Source organism: Cnephaeus nilssonii (assembly GCF_951640355.1).
Source record: "Cnephaeus nilssonii genome assembly, chromosome: 4".
NCBI lineage: Eukaryota > Metazoa > Chordata > Mammalia > Chiroptera > Vespertilionidae > Cnephaeus > Cnephaeus nilssonii.
Genome location: NC_137075.1, coordinates 62012657 through 62034342, shown reverse-complemented (window position 1 = coordinate 62034342; position 21686 = coordinate 62012657). Strand labels below are relative to the sequence as shown.

General features: G+C 37.2%; 1 protein-coding gene across 2 annotated transcripts in view; it reads left to right on the top strand.

Moving 5' to 3' along the window:
* The window catches only part of VPS13C (vacuolar protein sorting 13 homolog C), a 190577-nt gene that overhangs the window by 13443 nt on the left and 155448 nt on the right, over positions 1-21686 (top strand). For both annotated transcript variants that reach the window (XM_079768767.1, XM_079768768.1), the window contains exons 3-6: positions 1552-1594; positions 3533-3628; positions 5225-5326; positions 20793-20902. In XM_079768767.1, the coding sequence (XP_079624893.1) occupies positions 1552-1594; positions 3533-3628; positions 5225-5326; positions 20793-20902 (351 nt within the window). The remainder of the gene's footprint in view (positions 1-1551; positions 1595-3532; positions 3629-5224; positions 5327-20792; positions 20903-21686) is intronic.

The window sequence follows — 21686 nt, the reverse complement described above, 5'->3', positions numbered from 1 at the left end:
CAACCCAGGCATGTGCCCTTGACCGGAATGGAATCCAGGACCCTTCAGTCAGAAGGCCGACACTCTATCCACTAAACCAAACCAGTTAGGGCTCATTTGCCAGATTTTGATAGTACAGTCAAACTTCAGTTCTTGAACATCTCCCATCTGGAACAATTAGGTTCTCCATCAAATTGTTCACAGAAAAAAATGTCTAGGTTGTTGAACAAGCTTCAGTTTTCTACCTGACAGCCCTTTCATGCTGATACATCAGCATGACAAAAAGCATCCCTCAGGCCACAAACAAAGGAGAAAATGCATCTGAGTCATTTATGGCTAACATCTCATGAATTTATGCTGTGAATATATGGTGTGTGTGTGTGTTTGCTTTTGTTGCTGGTGAAATGGACAATTAGCACAATTTTAAAACATAAAGAGGCCATCAAGAGTGCTAACATTGCTAATGGTGTGAAAGAAACAATAATTACAGGCAATTGAAGAGGTAGAAAACTGTTGTTGATTTGGATAAACCAAAAGTAGTTAGCCAGTGACAGCAGGAGAAGATGCTGCATACTGACCTCCTGACAGACACCCCTAGAATGAGTGGTGAAAGTGATTTGTTTAAGGCTAGTAGGGGATGTTTTGTTAAATTTAAGAAGTGTTTGTTCATAGATTAAACAGTACATTAGACGTGTATTTAAGAAAGGTTAAAATGGAATCATTTGAGGGTCTGGAATGAATTAATTCAATTTACATTATTTCTAATGGGAAAGAATGATTCGATTTGTGAATAAATTGCTTCTCAAACAGCCTTCTGGAATGAATTAAGTTTGAGAACTGAGGTTCCACAGTATTAGTATATACTATGGTACACCTAACAGAAAGGCTACTGTCATTATTTCAATTTTTAATAATTATAATAACTCAAGTGATCATTGTGAATATCATTTATTGTTTAGTACTCTGTGCATAAAAAAGTTATTTGTACTTTCCAGTGGTTTGAAATCTAGAAAGTAAAAGTTCATTATTATTGACTGGTAATTGTCAGTAATCTAATGTAAATGCTAATTTGGTAAACACTATGCTGGGAATCTGCCTTTCCTTTTAAGGTTGTTTTATTTATTCATTTACTAAATATTTTATTTGAGAGAGAATTGGTTAGTTATTTTTTTTTCAACTTATTTATGTGAAGGAACTCTTCCTATTCTAGTATTTCAGATAAACAGTGTTCATCTATTATTTTAAGAGTTTATGGAATTTCCATCTGGTTTGGTTTGGTTTATTAAAACAATTAGATAACTCAATTGCTTTCTTTAACTACGAACTCTTTTTCTATTGTTTATATTTATAATTTTTTTTCTCGTGAATTCTTTCTTCAAAATCAAAGTTTAAGTTAATAAAAACTATTTGTTTCAGCCATAAAACATCCATTATGAGTTATTTAAATACAGAAAATTTGTTTCATGTTTTTCTTTAGAGATGGTTGTATACTTAAGCAATGATACAGAGGTGATTTTTTTTGGAGAGGTTTAATAATTTAAGATGTCTTTTACATTTTTTTCTTCTTTGCAGAGTGAATTTGATGTTCCTTTTAAAGTCAAGGCTGGCCAAATTGGTAAGTACTTCTCGTCATTTGATATATTTTTAGTCCTTTTAGTTTTATTTTTCCTGTTATTTAATCTAAAACATCTTTTTTTTTACTTTGAATAAAAATGTGAGTTTTTTTGGTTATGTTGATGAGAGCTTTTGTAGTTCTTAACCTAATATATATTGCTAGTGACCCGTCACACAAAATCGTGCGAGACCTGGGACCCCTCCCCACGCACCCCCCCCCAAGCCATGGGACCGCCCCGAGTGGCTGGTGCGCTGCGGGACGGCCCCGAGTCCTGGAATGCTGCCCCAATGCCCCGCCTCTGGGCCGCGCAGAACGGCTGCCGGGCACCGCCCCTGCAGCGCACACGTGGGGCCACACAAACCCCGGCAGAAGCCGCGGGAAGTGGCTGCTGGGATCCCGGCAGAAGCCACGCGGAACGGCCGCCAGCCCCGCCCCTGTTGCCCCATCCCTGGCGTGAGGGTTAATTTGCATATTCTTTATTATATAGGATGTAGTCATACATATATACTTTGAAGATTTTGACAGTAGGCTAGAGATTTACCCTCTAAAATGGAAGGACATTTTGAAAACAATTTTTATGTATTTATCTATCTTTTTTGCTCTATCCCTCCCACCCAGCTTCCTAACCCCTTAACCCCCCCACCCTGACAGCTGTCAGCTTGCACTCTATCTATGAATCTATCTCTATTTTGCTGGTTAGTCTATTTTGTTCATTAGATTCCACATATGAGTGAAATCACATGATACTTGTCTTTCTCTGCCTGGCTTATTTCACTTAGCATAATGCTTTCCAGGTCCATCCATGCTGACACAAGGGTAAGATTTCCTTCAGTTTTACGGCCCAATATTAGTCCATTGTATAAATGTACCACAGCTTTTTTATCCACTCATCTACTGGCTACTTTCATATCTTAGCTATTGTAAATAAAGCTGCAGTGAACATAGGCATGCATATATTCTTTTGAATTAGTGTTTGGGGTTCCTTTGGATAAATTCCCAGAAGTGGAATAGCTGGGTGATAAGGAAGTTCCATTTTGATTTTTTTTTGGGTAACGCCATACTGATTTCCACAATGGCTGCACCAGTCTGCATTCCTACCAACAGTGCATAAGGGTTCTCTTTTTTCCACATCCTCACTAGCACTTGTTTGTTGATTTATTGATAGTAGCCATGCTGACAGGTGTGAGATGATTATAATTTGTATCGCTGTGATGATTAGTGACCTTGAGCATTTTTTTCATGTCTATTGACCATCCGTATGTCCTCTTTGGAGAAGTGTTTATTTAGGTCCTTTGCCCATGTTTTAATTGGATTGTTTGTTTTTCTGGTATTGAGTTGTATTAGTTCTTTATATATTTTGAAAATTAACCCCTTATCAGGTGAATCATTGGCAAATATGTTCTCCCATACTGTGGGTTCCCTTTTTGTTTTGTTGATGTTTTCTTTGCTGTGCAAAAACTTTTTAGTTTGATGTAGTCCCATTTGTTTGTTTTTCTTTTGTTTCCCTTGCCTGAGAAAATATATCAGAAAAAACAGTGCTATGAGAAATTCCTGGTTCCAGCATCCTCACTGATGACTTTGGTGGTCTTAGGCAGTTAACTCGGGGACTGAGTTTCCTTTCTTTTTTTTTTCTTCTTTTAAAGAATTGAAGTAATAGCTGCCTCATCCTTCTTACAATTGGAATGTTAAATAAAATAATAGTTACCAAAGTTTGAAAAGTATAAAGCATAATGTGAATAGTCACTTCTAAAAGGAATATAATATGAAAAAGATCTTTGTAATCTTTAATGTTGAAATTTTTTCATTTTTTTCTGAATGATATACTTACTATATGCATGAATGGTTTTGTTATACTTTTTCCTCTTAATGGAAAGTGAGAAATGTATATCTTTTTGAGCAGCCAAATAAGAATTTAAGTTTGAAATTATGTTTCTTCAGATAAATTAACTTTGAAGATTCCTTGGAAGAATCTTTATGGAGAAGCAGTTGTTGCGACTCTGGAAGGATTATACCTGCTTGTTGTTCCTGGAGCAAGTATGTTATTTTAGGCTGTAATCATTCAGTAATATCACAGTGCAATGGAATGTGACCTGGGTTAACTATTTTATATGTTTAGTAAAATAGAAGATAATTTAAATAAAGTAATCATATACCTACATATGCACATAATTACATACATTTTACATGTACACCCACTTATATATCACCACATTTGTATCCTATATAATAAAAGCCCAGCGACCGAATGGTGGAACGACCAGAATGACAGGTTGACCAGTCGCTATGATGTGCACTGACCATCAGGGCACAGATGCTCAATGCAGGAGCTGCCCCCTGGTGGTCAGTGCACTCCCACAGGGGAGCGCTGCTTGGCTGACCAGAATGAGCGGCGCTCCCACAGCGGGCCAATCCCACAGGCCACGCTCCCCACCTGTGCACGAATCCCGTGCACTGGGCCTCTAGTATAAAATATTTTTATGTTGTTGGAAAGAATAATTTAAATCATTTGTTAGATTGATTCTATTCTGTATGAATAATTATTTTGCAACTAAGGCTTTCTATCAAGTTAAGATGCATTAGGCAGATTTATGCTGGGGGAATGAAATGAAGTGATATTTTAAAAATGCACTGATGTGTTAATCTATAGATTTCAATATTGGAAAAAATTTTCCCCCATTTTGTTGCTTTTGATTTTGAATTACTATTCCCTCAAAAATGTATATAAAAGAGGTAATTCTTAAATTATAATATTTTAATATTTTAATGAATGTTTTAAAGCAGTGGTGTTTATTTAAGTAATACTTTTCATTACTAATGTTATTTCAGTTTTAAGAACAATATAATGTTAAGGACAGTTTGGATATTTTAGGGAAAAATTGTTATATTTTCACAACTATAAAACAAAATTTTTTTTTTTTTGCTTTCCAGTCTTTACCACATATATACTTGATTTGATATAGCATTTATCACATTATATATACTATATAGATCTGGCTTTTTCACTTTATGTACTTCGATATGTTTTAGTTTTCATGATGATAGTGAGTTTTGAAAGGCTGTATGCTACTTCATTGTGGGCTGCTTGCTGTTTTTACTATTACAGTGCCTTTTTTTATTCTTTCGTTAGGATACATGATCAGAAATGAGGTTACTAGATAAAAAGGATATATACATGATTGTTGATATTGATTCATAATCTTAAATTACTTTCTATAAGACTTCTTATCAATCTGTACTGATACCAGCTGATATTAGATATTATATGTTTTTTGTAGTTATAATTTTACCACTCAGATATAATAGCTGGACATTTTCTGACATATTTTCTGCCCTCCCCCTGCTTCTTTCTTTTACTTTTCTACTCAGCTTTTCCCCACTTATCCTTTTTCATATCTTTTTTTCTCCCTTTTAATTTCATTTTTCCCTCATTTCCTTTTTGATATAAGTTTGTAAATATAATAGAAATCACTTATGGTTAAATTTTTTGTAAAACTAATCTAAAGACTATACCTGTTCTTTTACTTACAAAAAATGACACATCACACACACACACACACACAATCATGAGGCTGAACTTTTCCTATTTACTTATTAATTGCATTTCTTTATTTGTGAATTAACTATTTTTAGGTATTAAATATGATGCTGAAAAAGAAGAAAAGTCTTTGCAAGATATTAAACAGAAAGAGCTATCCCGAATTGAAGAAGCCCTTCAAAAGGCAGCAGAGAAAGGTACTATAAGTTTATGTTCTAGATAAACTTAGATATATCTATATTTTAGATATATTCAGTGCACTGTAAATAGGAAGCTTTCATAAACCTTCATAAACTGTTGTTTCAAAGAAAGAATCTTCTTTTAAAATCATCTCAAAATATTGATTATAAATATTTTAATGACAACATTTTTCTGTGACTATTTTATCTCACTGCTAAGACATTTCTCTTTGGTCTCTCTTAAAAGGTATGACAACTATTGAGTTAGAAATAACAGAAATATCTATATATATAATAGAGGAATATGCTAATTAACTGGGACACCATAACGGGTCGACCGGACAGGAGGAGGTTGCATGCGCAGCGTCGGGGGCAAGGCGGCAGGGGTCTCCGTGCGCCTGCGCTGGAGGAGGGCCTGATCAGCAGCAGCCACAGCTGCTTCAAGGGCTGGAGAGGGAGGCAGGGCTGGACTGGCAGTGGCTGTGGCTGCTGTGGGGCCTGGGGAGTGAGGCAGGGCCGCACCGGCGACTCGAGGGTGGGCGGCGCCACGCAATTTCGAATTGTGCGCTGGGCTCCTAGTTTGGATATAATAAGATTTCTTAGTTTAATCTGCTGACATCTAACTGAATCCATAAGAAATCTATCTTTAAAATAGATTGCGCATTAAAATTGTTTTTTATGCCCAACTGGTGTGGATCAGTGGTTGAGCTTTGACCTATGAATCAGGAGGTCACAGTTTGATTACCAGTCAGGGCATATACCTGGGTTGAGGACTTGATCCCTAGTATATAATAATTACATTGTAGCTTCTTGGATGATAAAACTTAGGTTTTGTTGGGATAGAACTGAAATTCAGAAAGTGAAACTCAGTTTTAACCTTTTGCACTCGGATGTCGAGTGTGACTTGACGCGGTTAGCATTAGAATAAAGGAATTGAGAAAAAAGCAAGCGAGTGCAAAGGGTTAACATTATTATATTAGATTTGTCAGAAAAATATTCTAAGTAGATAAAAGAGATGAGTTTAGAATTGAGGAAATATGTTGCCAGAGATTATTTTTCCTTCATTGACAAGAAATACATTTAATTATCTTGACTGCATGTAAATAATTTTTTTCTAGTTTGTATGAATATGGGTCACATCTTCGCTATATAATACTAAAGGCCTGGTGCATGAAATTTGTGCACTCGGGGGGGGGGGGGTTCCCCAGCCTGGCCTGTGCCCTCTCACAGTGTGGGAGCCCCACGATAAATCTTCCCAAAGCGGTAGGCCCCGCCCACCCATCTGGGGCTCCTTGATGGATTGCCCCAAAGAGGTAGGCTGGCTCTGTGCGGAGCCGCGGGGACCCGCTTCCGAGGCACGCACACAGCGTCAAGTCCCTGCCCACCTGTGCTTGCCTCGCTGTGCACGCAGTCCCGCCCACCCGCCCGCTGCGCAAGCAGCCTCCTGGTGATGGATTGTTACGGTGTGAGGGCGTGACGACCACATAGGCTTTTATTAGTATAGATTATTCATGTGATGATAAAAGACAACCATGGCCCTTCTGATACTTCACATTTCACCATTATTAATTAATAGTTACTACTTAAATACTATAGTTTATTTTTCAGACTTATTATTTCCCAATTACCTTTTGATTTTAAAAGCACAAAAGCACCATTACACATGTATAGAGACTCAGTTGAAAAGAGAAAATGAATCAGTTCTAAGCAGTAGATGATAAAAATGAAAACAAAGTGCTCATGCTAATCTGCTGTAAAGAAGGGTTTTTACTTAATTTGTTTCATTTGGTAAAATAGAATGTGGTCCACTATCATGTGGGGAAAAAGGACATTGAAATATAACTATGAGTTTATTTCTAGAGAATTTGTGTAATTGTAAAAATAAACTCCTTGATATTTTTCTTTTTATTTCATTGTAGAGAGTTTATTTTCTCTGAAGGGCTATTGTAAAATAAAAGATTAAATTTTTAGCGAGGCCAAAAGATTCTCAAATGCTGTAGATTCTGTATTTAAAATGTTAAATTTATAAAAATAATATAAAACACATTTTGTAATCAAATAGTTTTGCCAAAAAGACTTCTGATGAAAAATCTCAGTCCCCAGTTTCACCCTTCTGTATCCTTTAGACTCACTCCTTAGAGGGAACCATCATTTTAGGAATGTTAACATTCTGCCACTATCTACGTTATTAATGTAAGGCATTACCTAGGATTTCCTATTATGGTAGTCAAGGAGCTTACCATCTCCTTTTACCCTAAATTCTCCTCCATTTTTTTCCAAAATATGGTTATTTCACAATTTTTGGCCAATTACTAGTAAAAATTTACATTACTTTGACAGTATTGTCACTGCATAGGTCAAATGATGTATTACGCTTATATTTTCTTTTTGCAACTGGTTTTCTCCTTGAATTTGTTATTTTCTTTATTTGCTTATTAATCTTTTATGTAAACTTGTGTTTAATTTTTTTTCACAGGGTATTTGAAATCTGTTATATGACTATCATTATTTCCAATTGCCCAAACCCATCTATTGGTTCCCTCCCCTCTTCCCCTTTTTCTCATGGAGATCTTCAGTTGAATTGGGAGTTTTTTTAGTCCTGCTACACTAAAAGTTGTCATCTTGGGACTGGTCTTAATCTCTCTTCTGTATTTCATTAATATTTCCCGGGTCTCTTGCCTTTTGTTCTTCTGTTACTTTGTTCATGGTTGGATCATATCTAAAAACTTTTAAGAAAGGATGCACTGGATTTAGTTTTTAAAATTCTTTCAAGTCTGAGAGTCTTTGTATTTTACTTCCATGCTGGAAGCCAATTCCAGCATGTCAGCAGGGCTGAATCATCTGGGAATGGCTAAAGGCATTTTCCCAAACCTGAAAAGGATGCATAAATTGATTGCTTGCTGCCAGACAGCTGAGGGCACCTTAATCTACATGTTATTGCCTCCTCCTGGCCAAACACCTGAACAGCTGGAGGTAATTCTTTCAATCTGACCATGCTTCTGTATACAAACCCTGGCCTTTGAAGTGTATATCTCCACCTTGCCTTAGGACAAATTGTGTTAATAAAAAGCAAGGGGTCCTGAGACAAGGAGAACTTAGTTCCTTTAGCTAAGTCTTCTCTGACTCCCTATAATGCCTTTCAAAATTATTTTTTGTCTCTGGACTCTTATTTAATTTATGCACAGCGCCTTCTCCAGATTGCTGAACCCTTCTAGATGCTGGATCAAGACCACCGGCATTACTTCCACACTTGTTTGATTTGGCAGGAGAGAGAATCCTAGGTTTAAAATTAGAGTTTAGAAAGCAATACCTTTTAGCTTACAGGTACTTTTGAGAAGTCTGATGCTAATCTGCTCAATGCATTGTTGGAAAATCCCTGGATCCTACTGTCCACAACCTTACACTGTAGCTGGGAAAATAAGACATGCATAATAATCAATATGAGAAAGTGTTGGGTCCCATCAAAGAAATACAGATAGAGTGTTAAGGGGGTTCAGAATGGACATATGCTTAGTCAAAGAGATCACAGAGACACTGATGGTATATATTTCAGCTGTGTCTAAAGGATGAGAAAGGAGAGAGGGCATTCTAGGTAGAGGGGACAGTGATGGTGGAAAAGTATAGAGCAGTGATGGCGAACCTATGACACACGTGTCAGCACTGACACGTGTAGCCATTTCTGATGATACGCGGCCGCTGAGGTTTATTAAATACAATTATATATAACAATTATACATTTATGCTATTTAAACTATAAATATCGCGAAATAATGTTTTTTTCCTCAAAGTGACACACTACCCGAATTATGCTCAGTTTTTTGGCGAAGTTTGACACACCAAGCTCAAAAGGTTGCCCATCACTGGTATAGAACATGTATGTGAACAGCTAAGAATTTGGGAGTTTGATAGAGTGTAGTTATAGGTAAGTTAGAAAGCTATGTTTAGGTAAATTTTAAGATATTTGAATGCTATGATAATGATAATGACTATGAACTATAGCAGCTAACATTTATTGAGCATTTGCTATTTGTCAGTGATTCTTCAAAACACTTTATAGGAATTGACTCATTTAACTGTCATAACTATGATTTAAAAGCTGTTATTATTCCCATTTAATATTTGAAAAAGCTGAAAATTAAATAACTTGTTCCATGTCACACAGCTAGAAAATGATAGAGCTAGAATTTGAATCCAGTCTTGCTCTAGCTCCTATATGTTTAACTGTGAGTAATGGATATTCATCTAGCCAGTGGGAGAGTCAGTAACTTGCCCCTTTTTCTTTCTTTAAAAAATCAGGGAGTGACTTGATTGATCAGAGCTATTTTAGGAAAGTTAAACTTGCTGTGTCTAGGCTGGATTTGGGATGGGAAATGGGAGATGGTACTACCTAGTTATCATATGCATAGGAAGGATTCAGACAGTAAAGTAAGTTAATTTCAGCTGACTAAAATTGTATAAATATGAAAATGGTTTATTCTGAAAATGGGCAAAGTGGTAGTCAAAAGGGAACCAAAATAACAGACTTGCTCTGTTTGAAAATTTGTCAAGTAATTTAATGAGACATTAGCCATAATTCATATTTGTCTGTCTTGCTTAATTTGAAATTATTGTTACAATTTTAATTATTAAGAATTTTTGTTTTAATATTATGAAAATAGTTTGTATGTCCAAAGAATTAAAATGTTGTCATTTGAATGTTACCTTAGAAATACCAGTTTTTATAAAAAAGAAGTATAGTTTTACTGAATTTTACTTGTTCTGTTACATGACTTCTAATTCTTAGAATTAAGTTTAGACGTTTTACATGTGAAATTAAAGATGTTTTTAAATGCTTTGCATTTTGGTTATTGCTGCCATGCGGATGCAGGCGCACATTCAGGGGAGTTCATATATGGCTTGGAAAACTTTGTTTACAAGGACATCAAGCCTGGTGGGTATGCATGGTTAATTATATCCAGCTATATAAAAATTATATTTTTATCCATGCATGTGCTTTTAATGGAGCCCATTTGATGACGTGCCATCTTTCAAAAAATATGGAAATGTAATTCATGTTTTTCCATTTTACCATCATTTATTTTCCCCTACCTTCCACAGTCATGCTGAATGTTCATGGGGTAAAACAGAGTTCACTGCTCTGTGAAGCTTGAAGTTTGATCTATAGATAACATTTAAAATTTTTTTCCTAACTTTTAAAAAATTAAAGTATAATGGAAACACAGCATTCTATTAGTTTCATGTGTACAACATAATGAGTCAACATTTATATCCACTGCAAAGTTATCACTGCAGTAAGTCCAGTCACCATCCATTACCCTATGAAGTTATAAAAATTTTATTTTTCTTCTGAAGATAACTATTAAGATTTACTTTCTTAGCAACTTTAAAATTTGCTATAGTCACCATGCTGTGCATTACATCCCCATGGCTTATTTATTTCATACCTGGAAGTTTATACCTCCTGACCCCCTTTACCCATTTCATCCCCCCCAACTCTCCTTCCATATGGCAACCACCAATATGTTCTGGTGTATCTATGAGTTTTTTGTTCTTTTATTATTTTTTTTTGTAATATTCTACATGTAAGAGAAATAATGTACAGTGGAACCTCGTTTCTTGAACTTAATTCATTCTAGAAGGCTGTTTGAGAAGCTATTTGTTTGAAAACCGAATCATTTTTCCCCATTAGAAATAATGTAAAATGAGCCTGGCTGGTTATGGCTCAGTGGTTGAGCATCAACCTATGAACCAGGAGGTCAAGGTTCAATTCCTGGTCAGGGCACATACCGGGGTTGTGGTCTTGATCCTCAATTGGGGGCATGTAGGAGGTAGCCTATCAATCAATGATTCTCTCTCATCATTTATGTTTTTATCTCTCTCTTCCTCTCCCTTCCTCTCTGAAATCAGTAAAAATATATTTAAGAAAAGAAATAATGTAAATTGAATTCCTTTCAGACCCCCAAATGATTCCCTGTTTTAACCTTTCTTATATACAGTACATGTCTAATGTACTGTTTAATTTATAAATAAACACTTCTTAAATTTATCAAACCATCCTCTACTAGCTTTAAAGGAATTTTTCATATGTCACTGCCTCAGAAATGCTATCACTTGCTAACTGCTTTTCATTTATCCAATCAACAACATTTTTTCTACCTATTCAGTTGCCTGTGATTGTAGGTTTGTGAGCACTTTCATACCCTTAGCAACGTTAGCACCCTTGATGGCCTCTTTATGCTTTAACCCCACTTCTTCTAATGCCACTTCTTCAAAATAGACTCGCCCAGGCCGAAAACTGACTTCTGCGCATGGGCCACGAAGTTTCAATTGCACTGTATGTGCGCGCCCGCACGTGGTGTTTTGTGGAAGAGACACACTCAAGGGGCCAAAGAGCCGCATGTGGCTCGCGAGCCGCGGTTTGCCAACCACTGCTTTAACCAGTTAACTGCCATGTGTCCAAAACGGGACGAAGTTGGAATTTCTTCCATATGCACTGGAATATTTATGAATTTAAGTTACCATAATTTTCTTTACAAACCCAGAGATGTCACTAACAAGTCTGATTTTAAAATTGGATGACCAGAGTTGATATGTGAGGTTTGCGGCTTTAGACGCGCATGGTGTGTGGGGAAGGTCTGCTGCTTGTGTCTATAGACGCTTATGGCATACAAAGGGTTAAAATTGTGCTAATCGATTTCCCAGCAACAAAAGCTTTCTCTCCTTTGTTTGTTGCCTGAGAGATGCTTTTTGTCATGCTGAGGTATAAGCATGAAAAGGTTGTCAGGTCGAAAACTGACGTTTTGGTCAACAACCAAGACATTTTTTCTGTGAGCAACTTGGTGGAGAACCGAATTGTTTGAGATGGGAAACGTTGGAGAACCGAGGTTTGATTGTCTGAATTTTTTCACTTAGCAAAATACCTTCAAGATCCATTCATGTTGCAAATGGCAAGATTTCATTATTTTTCTTGGCTGAGTAGTATCCCATTGTGTATATATACCACATCTTTTCTATCATTCATCCAGCACATCCAGTACATTTTCTATCTATTCATCCAGCACATCCAGGACATTTTCTATCCATTCATCGTGAACATTTAGGTTCTTCCCATATCTTGGTTATTGTAAATAATGATACAATGAACATAGGGGTGCACATATCTCTTCAAATTAGTGTTGTTGTTGATTTTTTTCAGATAAATATTCAGAAGTGGAATTGCTGGGTCTTATGGAAGGTCTGTTTTTACTTTATCAAGAAACCTTAATGCTGTTTTCAATAGTGGCTGAACCAATTTACATTCCCACCAACTGTGCAGGAGGGTTCCTTTTAACTATACCTTTATTAACACTTGTTATTTCTTATCTATACTAATAAAAGGGTAATATGCTAATTAGACTGGGAGACCTTCTGGGAAACCTTCCAGACATCCTTCCGGACAAAGCCATGGTGGCGGGCTGAGGCAGAAGCGGTTAGGAACGATCAGGCCAGGAGGGGAGGGCAGTTGGGAGTGATCAGGCCGGCAGGGGGGGCCAGTTGGGGGCGATCAGGCCAGCGGGGGGGGGAGGGGCAGTTGGGAGCTATCAGGCTGGCAGCGGGGGCAGTTGGGGGCAAGCAGCCCCCCTTCCCCCATCTGGCCCCGCCCCTATTGGTCCCCCCAAACCTGATCGGGGGTGGGGCCGGCTGGCCAACCTCCCATGGCCCCCCCACACCGGACCGCCCCCGATTGGCCCCCATGGGGCAGGTGGCCAGACTCCACCTGTGCACAAATTTGTCACTGGGCCTCTAGTCTATATAATAAAGAGGTAATATGCTAATTGGTCCTAACGGTGTCCCAGTCACGACCAGTCAACAGGCTGCGCGCGCACAGGAGCTGGTGGGTGGGGACTTCTGCCCCCAGTGCAGGCACATGCAGGCCTGCCCAGCGCTAATGTCATGCTGCCTCAGAGGCGGAGGCCACTCTCGACAGAGGCATGCGCAGGCAGGAGCTGGTGGGCGGGGACGGGGGCAGGGACTTGTGCCACCAGGACATGAGGCTGCCACCAGGGGCGGCGCCCCCGGCGGAGGTGCGCAGGCCCGCCATGCTGCCTGGCCCGGAGGGGGGTATTAGGATGGGGATGGCTCCCCTGGCGGAGGCATGTGCAGGCCCACCATGCCGCCCTGCCCGGGGGGGGGGGGGGGGCGTCAGGATGGGGGCGGGGCCTCGGTGGAGAGCTCTCAGCACTGCTGCGCTGGGGTCTGAAGGCGCGGAGAGGAAGGGAGAGCAGATGGGCAATTAGGGGGTTTAGGCCAGGAGGGGAGAGCAGATAGGCAGTTAGGGGGATCAGGCCAGGAGGGGAGAGCAGATAGGCAGTTAGGGGGATCAGGCCAGGAGGGGAGAGCAGATAGGCAATTAGGGGGATCAGACCAGGAGGGGAGTGCAGATAGGCAGTTAGGGGGATCAGGCCAGGAGGGGAGAGCAGATAGGCAGTTAGGGGGTTCAGGCCAGGAGGGGAGAGCAGATAGGCAGTTAGGGGGATCAGACAAGGAGGGGAGAGCAGTTAGGTGGATCAGGCTGGCAGGGGACAGCAGTTAGGAAGTTAGGGGGATCAGGTCAGGAGGGGAGAGCAGTTAGGGCCATCAGGCCGGCAGGGGAGCAGTAAGGGGTATCAGGCAGGCAGGAGAGTAGTTAGGGGCATCAGGCAGGCAGGAGAGCAGTTAGGGGCATCAGGCAGGCAGGTAGGTGAGCGCTCAGGAGCCAGTGGTTCTGGATTGCGAGAGGGATCCCAGATTGGAGAGGGTGCAGGTCAGGCTAAGGGCCCCCCCCCACCCCCATGCACAAATTTTGTGCACCGGGCCTCTAGTCCTTTTGATAATAGCGATTCTGACAGGTGTGAGATAATACTTCATTGTGGCTTTGTTTCACATTTTCATGTTGATTAGTGATTTGAACATTTTTGCATATGCCTGTTGGCCATCTGTGCCTTCTTTGGAAAAATGCCTATTTAGATTCTCTACCCATTTTTAATTGGATTGTTTGTTTGTTGTTTTTCTGTTATTGAGCTGTATGAGTTCTTTATATATTTTGGATATTAACCCCTTACCAGATATATGATTTGCAAATACCTTCTCCCATTTAGTAGGTTGCCTTTTTATTTCATTGATGGTTTCCTTTGCTCTGTAGAAGTTTTAAATTTGATGTCCTATTTGTTTATTTTTGCTTTTGTTGCCATTGTCTTTGGAATCAGAAAAAAGAAATATTGCAAAGAGCAACACCTACATTTTCTTTTATGAGTTTTATGTTTTCTGTCTTATATTTGAGTCATTAGTCCATTTTGAGATAATTTCTGAATATGGTTTAAGATAGGTGTCTAGTTCCTTTTTTTTGCATGTGGCTGTTCAGTTTTCTCAGCAAAATTTATTGAAGAGACTGTTTTCCCCCCATTGTATATTCTTGCCTTCTTGGTCATAAATTAATTGACCATATATGTGTGGGTTTATTTCTGGGCTCTCTATTCTATTTCATTGATCTGTGTGTTTGTTTTTATGCTAATGCCATATTTTTTAAAATTCTTATAGCTTTGTAATACAGTTTGAAATCAGGGAGTATGATGCCTCCAGCTTTGTTTTTCTTTCTCTTTTTTTGTTTTCATAAAAAATTTAGTATTCTATTTCTGTGAAAAATGCCTTTGGAATTTTGATGGGGATTGCATGACATCTGTAGTTTGCTTTGGGTAATATGAACAATTTTATAATATTAAGTTTTCCAATCCCTGAGCATGGAATATCTTTTCTTTATTTGTATCTTCTTTATTTTCTTTCATCAGTGTCTTATATTTTTCAGTGCACAGGTCTTTCGCCTCCTTGGTTAAATTTATTCCTAGGTTTATATTCTTTTTGATGCAAGTATAAATGAGATTGTTTTCTTAATTTACCTTTTTAATAGTTCATTGTTATTGTATACAAACACAACATATTTTTACGTATTGATTTTGTATCCTGCAGCTTTACTGAATTTGTTTATTAGTTCTGACAGTTCTTTTGGTGGAGTCTTTAAGTGTTTTTTATATTATGAAAACATGTTATCAGCAATTAGTGAGTTTTTCTTTTAAAAAAATTGTTATTTTATTGGGGTGACATTGGTTAATAAAATTATATAGGTTTTAGGTGTACAGTTCTATAATACATCAACTATATATAGTATTGTGTGTTCACTACCCCAAGTCAAGTCTCCTTCCATTAACATTTATCCCCGCTGTGCCCTCTCCTATCACCCCATCCACCTTCCCCTCTGCTAATCACCATGCTGTTGGCTGTGTCAGTGAGTTTTGTTTTGTTTTTGCTTAATCACTTCACCTTTTTCATCCAGCCTGCAACCTCCCTCCCCTCTGACAGCTGTTTGTCTGTTCTCTACGAGTCTGTTTATATTTTGTTTGTTAATTTATTTTGTTCAATAGATTCTTTCTTTTCAATATGGATGCCTTTTATTCTTTGTCATGCCTAATTGCTCTGGCTAGGACTTCCAGTAGTTACTATGTTGAGTAAGAGTGGTGAATTTGTAATGTCCCTGGTCTTAAGGGGAAAGCTTTTAGCTTTTCACCAACAAGTATGATGTTAGCTGTCAACTTGTTATATATGGCCTTTATTATGTTGAGGTATGTCCTGTCTATAATAGTTTATTATGAGTATTTTTTAAATCATAAATGAATGTAGAATTTTGTCAGATGCTTTTTCTGCATCTATTGAAATGATCATATGATTTTTTACCCTTCATTTTGTTAATATAATGTAAGACATTGATTGACTTGTGGATGTTGAGCCATGCTTTCATGCTTGTATAAATCCCACTCAGTAATGGTATATTATCCTTTTAATGTATTGCTGAATTTAGTTTGTTAATATTTTGTTGAAGATTTTTTGCATCTGTGTTTATCAGAGATATTGGTCTATAATTTTTTTTGTGTGTGTGTGGTGTCTTTTTTGGTTTTGGTATCAGGTTAATGTTGGCTTTGTAAAATGAGCATAGGAGCACACCCTCCTTTTGAATTTTTTTTTAAAGAGTTCGAGTAGGATAGGTATTAAATCTTCTTTGAATATTTGATAGAATTCACTAGTGAAGCCATCTGGTCCTAGGCTTTTGTTTGTTGGGAGTTTTTTCTTTTTTTTTTTTTTAAATTATAGATTCAATTTCCTTACTAGTAATTGATCTATTCAGATTTTCTATTTCTTCATGATTTAGTCTTAGAAGATTGTATGTTTTAGCATGGAGATACTATGTCTCATTGTTCAATTTTGTTGGTTATAATTGGACCATCTTTCTGTGGTCTGCCATGGGCAGTGTTATCTAATCCTACTAGGAGCAACCTGCCTCCAAGATATAAATGAATTCCAGTGGCTCATCCTATGTAATAAAAGCCTAATATAGGAATTATCCCCTCTGGAGTTTGACCGACTGGGAGTTCGACCGCTCACTATGATGTGCGCTGACCACCAGGGGGCAGTGTGGAATGAAAAAGGCCCCGATTGACCCTGATCTCTGGCCAGGCCTAGGGACCCTACCCATGCATGAATTTCGTGCACCGGGCCTCTAGTTTAAATGTATAACAGAATCATTGGATAGTATCATTAAAAAAAAACAAAACCCTAACAGATAGGGGTTGCTATAAAGGAATACCTAATTGATTCAGAGTTTCCTGTTTTTTTTCAAGAAAGATACCTTAGCCTGGTAAAAAATAGACCTGGAATATTGATGATTCTGAAATGAAAATAATTTTGTTGATGATATCTTCATTTAATTGGCTGTAACTTAATGTGTACTTTATGATCCTTTCATCTTTTAATTTTTTAAATGTATATTCCTTCTTATTTGATGTCATTTTTTCAGTTTTAGAACCTTGGCCCTTAAAAAGTCAAAACTATTTTCATAATAATACTAAGGCATTTTTTGATTTTTAACTGTGTTGACTTTGGTGCTGATGGTGCAAAGATTAATGATGAGTAAAATTACTGGGTTCCTTAGCATGAATCAAGGCAGTGGCACCAAACAGTACTAGTAGCTATTGTATTGTTGATTACCATGCACTCCCAGTAGAAAACTAAATTAAATTAAATTACCCCCCCCACCAATTTTACTTATGAATGCTCTTGATGAAGTAGGAAAATTTTAATAAACCTCAGCTCTTGATTATGTGTGTCTTTAATATGTCATGTGACAAAAGAGGAAGTATGCATAAAGCACTTATACACACTGAAGTAGGATAATTGTCTGAAAGAAAAGTACTTGTGTAGTTGTTTGTATTCCTAGCTGAACTAGTTTCTTTTTTCAAGGAAAACCATTTTACTTGAAAGAATGACTGACAGAGCATTTAGATTTGGGTGTTTGGTAGATACTTCAGTAAAACAAATTCAAGGAAAACAGTTGACAATGTTTGTCATGATAAAATTTGAGCTTTTGAGCAAAGATTAGAATTATTTGGAAACTTGTATTTGCCATCTAGAGCTTGACAGCTTCCTCGTACTTAAAGAATTTTCTGATGAGATTGTTAGCAATGTTAATAAACGTGATTTTTGATACTAAATAATGAAATGACTCATCATTCGGAAGATTTGCATAGTTCAATGAAGTAATATTTCCATATTACCAGTGCATGATAAGAAATCAGGCATGTGTAAAAATCCATTAAAAGTGCAAAGTAGACCAATTGATTTTAATTTGAATGAAAAATTTATTGATAGAGTTTCAGAATTTAAGATGAAACTAATCTTTAAGAAACTACCGTATTTTCCGGCTATAAGATGACTTTTTAATCCAGGAAAATCTTCTATACGCCCTGTCGTCTTATACACCGGAAAATACGGTACCACTTGTTGAGTTTGGGTATAGTATTTATAATTTCATGAAAAGGCCATGAAAAGATGTTTATCCCTTTTATTATTACATATCTGTAGTTCAGATTTCCTTCATGTACTTCAATCTAAACAAGATATTTCACCAGATCTAAGGCAAAAACATATATGCAACTCAACCTGTCTTCTAAGCCAGTCATTAAAGAGATTTGTAACATTGTAAAATCATTTCATTTGCCTCACTACAACCTTTCGTTTGGCAAATATAGTTAATTTTCATAAATATATGTTAACCATATTATCAGGTAATGGTTTTTAAAAATTAATAAATATTTAAAAAATTTCTCAGTTTTCATTTCTAGTATGGAAATATCAATAGTTGTAATCCACACCAATAAAAATATCTTTAAGGTTCTCAAATTTTATGTGAGATCAAAATATTTAAGACCTGCTTTAAAGAGTGATTGAGAATCATAAATTTATTATTTATCAGATTAAAAATAGAAACTTTCTCTAAAGAACTGTGTAGCACTCAGATTTTGAAGTTATTTGGAGAGGTTTAAACATGGTGCACTTAACATTGAGATCAATGGTGCAACATGATGCTAGAACAAATGTGAAATCAGAAATAAAATAGGGAGCTCAGGTGAGAAGAACAAATATGGGAGAGTCTAAACCCAGCCAGCTGACCCTCTATCTCTGAAAGCTGTTCTGGCCATTTTCAAGCCTACTCTGGCTTTCCTTTTTGTTTCTTTTCAAATGGTATTTTGTCAAGAACTCAGTCTTTTTCTAAATGTTTTATTTATGAGTGAAAAATATTTAGGGACCATCACTATGACAAGCAATATTGATAATAGCAAAGTCCACATTCTGTTATGTATTTATTAAGTCTTTTCTTCTTGAAACTCAGGGTCTTATTCTTGTAATATAGGGTTTAGTTCTTAGTTTTTGTAATGGAAGGACAATTTGCTTTAAAGTATCGAGGAAGAAAAAAATTTAATATTTCAAGCTAAATTTCATGTACATTCTTTCAAATATACTAGTATATAACATTAAGGGGGCTTATATATTTTATTATACTGGTAATGTTCAGATGTATATTTTTTTATTCTTTTGAAGAGTTATATGCTCTGTACCCAGTTATAAGGGTAATTCCTATCTTAATGAAGCCTTGGAGGCAAGACAGTTGTGAAAACACTTCAAATACAGTGTAATCACTGCTTTGGAAGTCTGGTCCTGGGATAGATGCTTGGAATAGTTAAAAAGGCTTCAGATAGTGCTGGACCTGAGATTTGGAAGCTTCTTGGAGTTTTCCTAGTGAAGAAGTTCAGGGAGGGGATGGGAATGACACATGTAGATGCATTAGGCATTAGAAAGTTTTTCTTATCTTGGAAAGTATAAATAATATTTCTGAAGTATCCAGTGCAAGGGGGAGTGGTAGGAGATAGAACAGGACAGGGAGTTAATGTCAGGTCATGACAGGATGTTTGTGTCATGCAAACACTTTTTATTTTATTTGGAAGGCTGTAGAGAGCCTTTAAAAAAAGTTGAGCAGGGGATTAAGCAAGCTGTGAATAGTGTTTTAGAAGTAACAGTCTGGTAGTAGTATAGAAGGATGTTTATTAGGAGTGGAGTGGGAACTAGAAGGTGGGGAGACTGTATACAGAGACTGCTTCAAGGGTACAGACTAGAGTTGATGTCTAGTTGAATGTAAAGGTTTGTAATTTGGATAAGATAGGTGTTAGGTAATTTAATAAAGTGAGGCAGTGCCAAATAAAAGAGGGTTAGGTTTTAAAGAAATTATTAAACCAGTTTCAATGTACAGTTCAATGTACATTTTATGTCTTTTTTGTGTTTATATCCTTAAGTCATTAAAGGATTTTTCTGTGAGGTATATTATCCAGAGGAAGTCATTGTCGGTAACCTACCCATTCATTACATTTGTGTTCCTTTGTTCCTACCACGTGTTTATAAAAACTTTACTTGTCATTATTACATTTCCAATATTTTGGTAACATTGAAATTAAAATTAAACTTCGTGTTGTGAAAAGTCATAAATATTATAAAGGGCATTGTATATGTATATTTTAATTAATTTTTGAATAATTGTACCTGCCAAGTTATTTCTAGATTAAAGAAGGTTATTCCTAGACTAAGTAAGGTTTGTGAATTTCTGTTTATGCTGTGATAACAGGTCAGCTTAGAATCAAATAAGGTGAATTGTACCAAAATTTGATGTCAGGAAGAATGCTCTTGTTTTCTCTTCTGTCCTCTTGTCTGCTAACTTGAATTTTATCCTTTTCTCACTAAAATGCTTCCACTGAGAAGGACGTAAGCGTAAAAAGCACAAAAAACATTTTAAGAAACCTTTTAAAGGTCTTGATCGCTCAAAAGGTAGGTAAAAGTAGTTTTTATGCCATGTGTTATTTATACACATTGCCACTTAATTTCTGTCATCAAAGGTAAAATGAATGTTAGTTTATAATGTAACTTCAAAAATAAATTTTAAGTTGGAAATGTATATTAAAATCTAAAATAAAACAAAGACACTAGAAAAGCCTATAATTTCCATTGAGTAGTGTCTCAGCTATCCTTTGGTCATTGATTATGAGCTTTGTGAGAATTTCAACTTTTGAGCTTGTGTTTTTCTGTTTTTTTATAGATAAACCAAAAGAAGCTAAAAAGGATACATTTTTGGAAAAATTGGCAACTCAAGTAATTAAAAATGTACAAGTAAAAATCACAGACATTCACATTAAATATGAAGATGATGTAAGTAATTTTCGGTTCCTTAGTTTAGCTTAGTAATTTAATGTTTATTTTACATTAATACTAGAGATCTGGTGCATGAAAATTGTGCACTTGCGGGGGGAGGGAGGGGTCCCTCAGCCCGGCTTGCGCCCTCTCACAGTCCGGGACCCCTTGGGGGATGTCTGACTGATGGGGAGCGGGCCTAAGCTGTCAGTCGGATATCCTTAGCGCTGCCGCAGAGGCGGGAGAGGCTCCCGCCACCACCATTGTGGTCGCCAGCCATGAGCCCAGCTTCTGGCTGAGCAGCACTCCCCCTATGGGAGCGCACTGACCACCATGGGCAGCTCCTGCATTGAGTGTCTGCCCCCTGTGGTCAGTGCATGTCATAGCAACTGGTCTGTTGGTCAACTGTCTGCCACCTGGTAGTCAGTGCACATCATAGTGAGTGGTTGAGCAGCCTTAGTATATTATTAGCGTATTATGCTTTGATTGGTTGAATGGACGACTGGATAACAACTGGACACTTAGCATATCAAGCTTTTATTATATAGGATTGATATGTCTATATGTGGATTATCTGTACCCAGTTTTAAATACAAGATTTTTTTTTCCTAATGAGTACATTACCATTTCTCTTTTTCTGTGTTGTGCTTTTTTCATGGGACACTTATGAGTGTAAATCTATAATAATAAAAACATAATATGCTAATTAGACCGGACAGTCAAATGGCCTTCCAGACATCATTCTGGACGTCCTTTCAGACGAAGCCACAGTGGCGGGGGCTGAGGCAGAGGCAATTAGGGG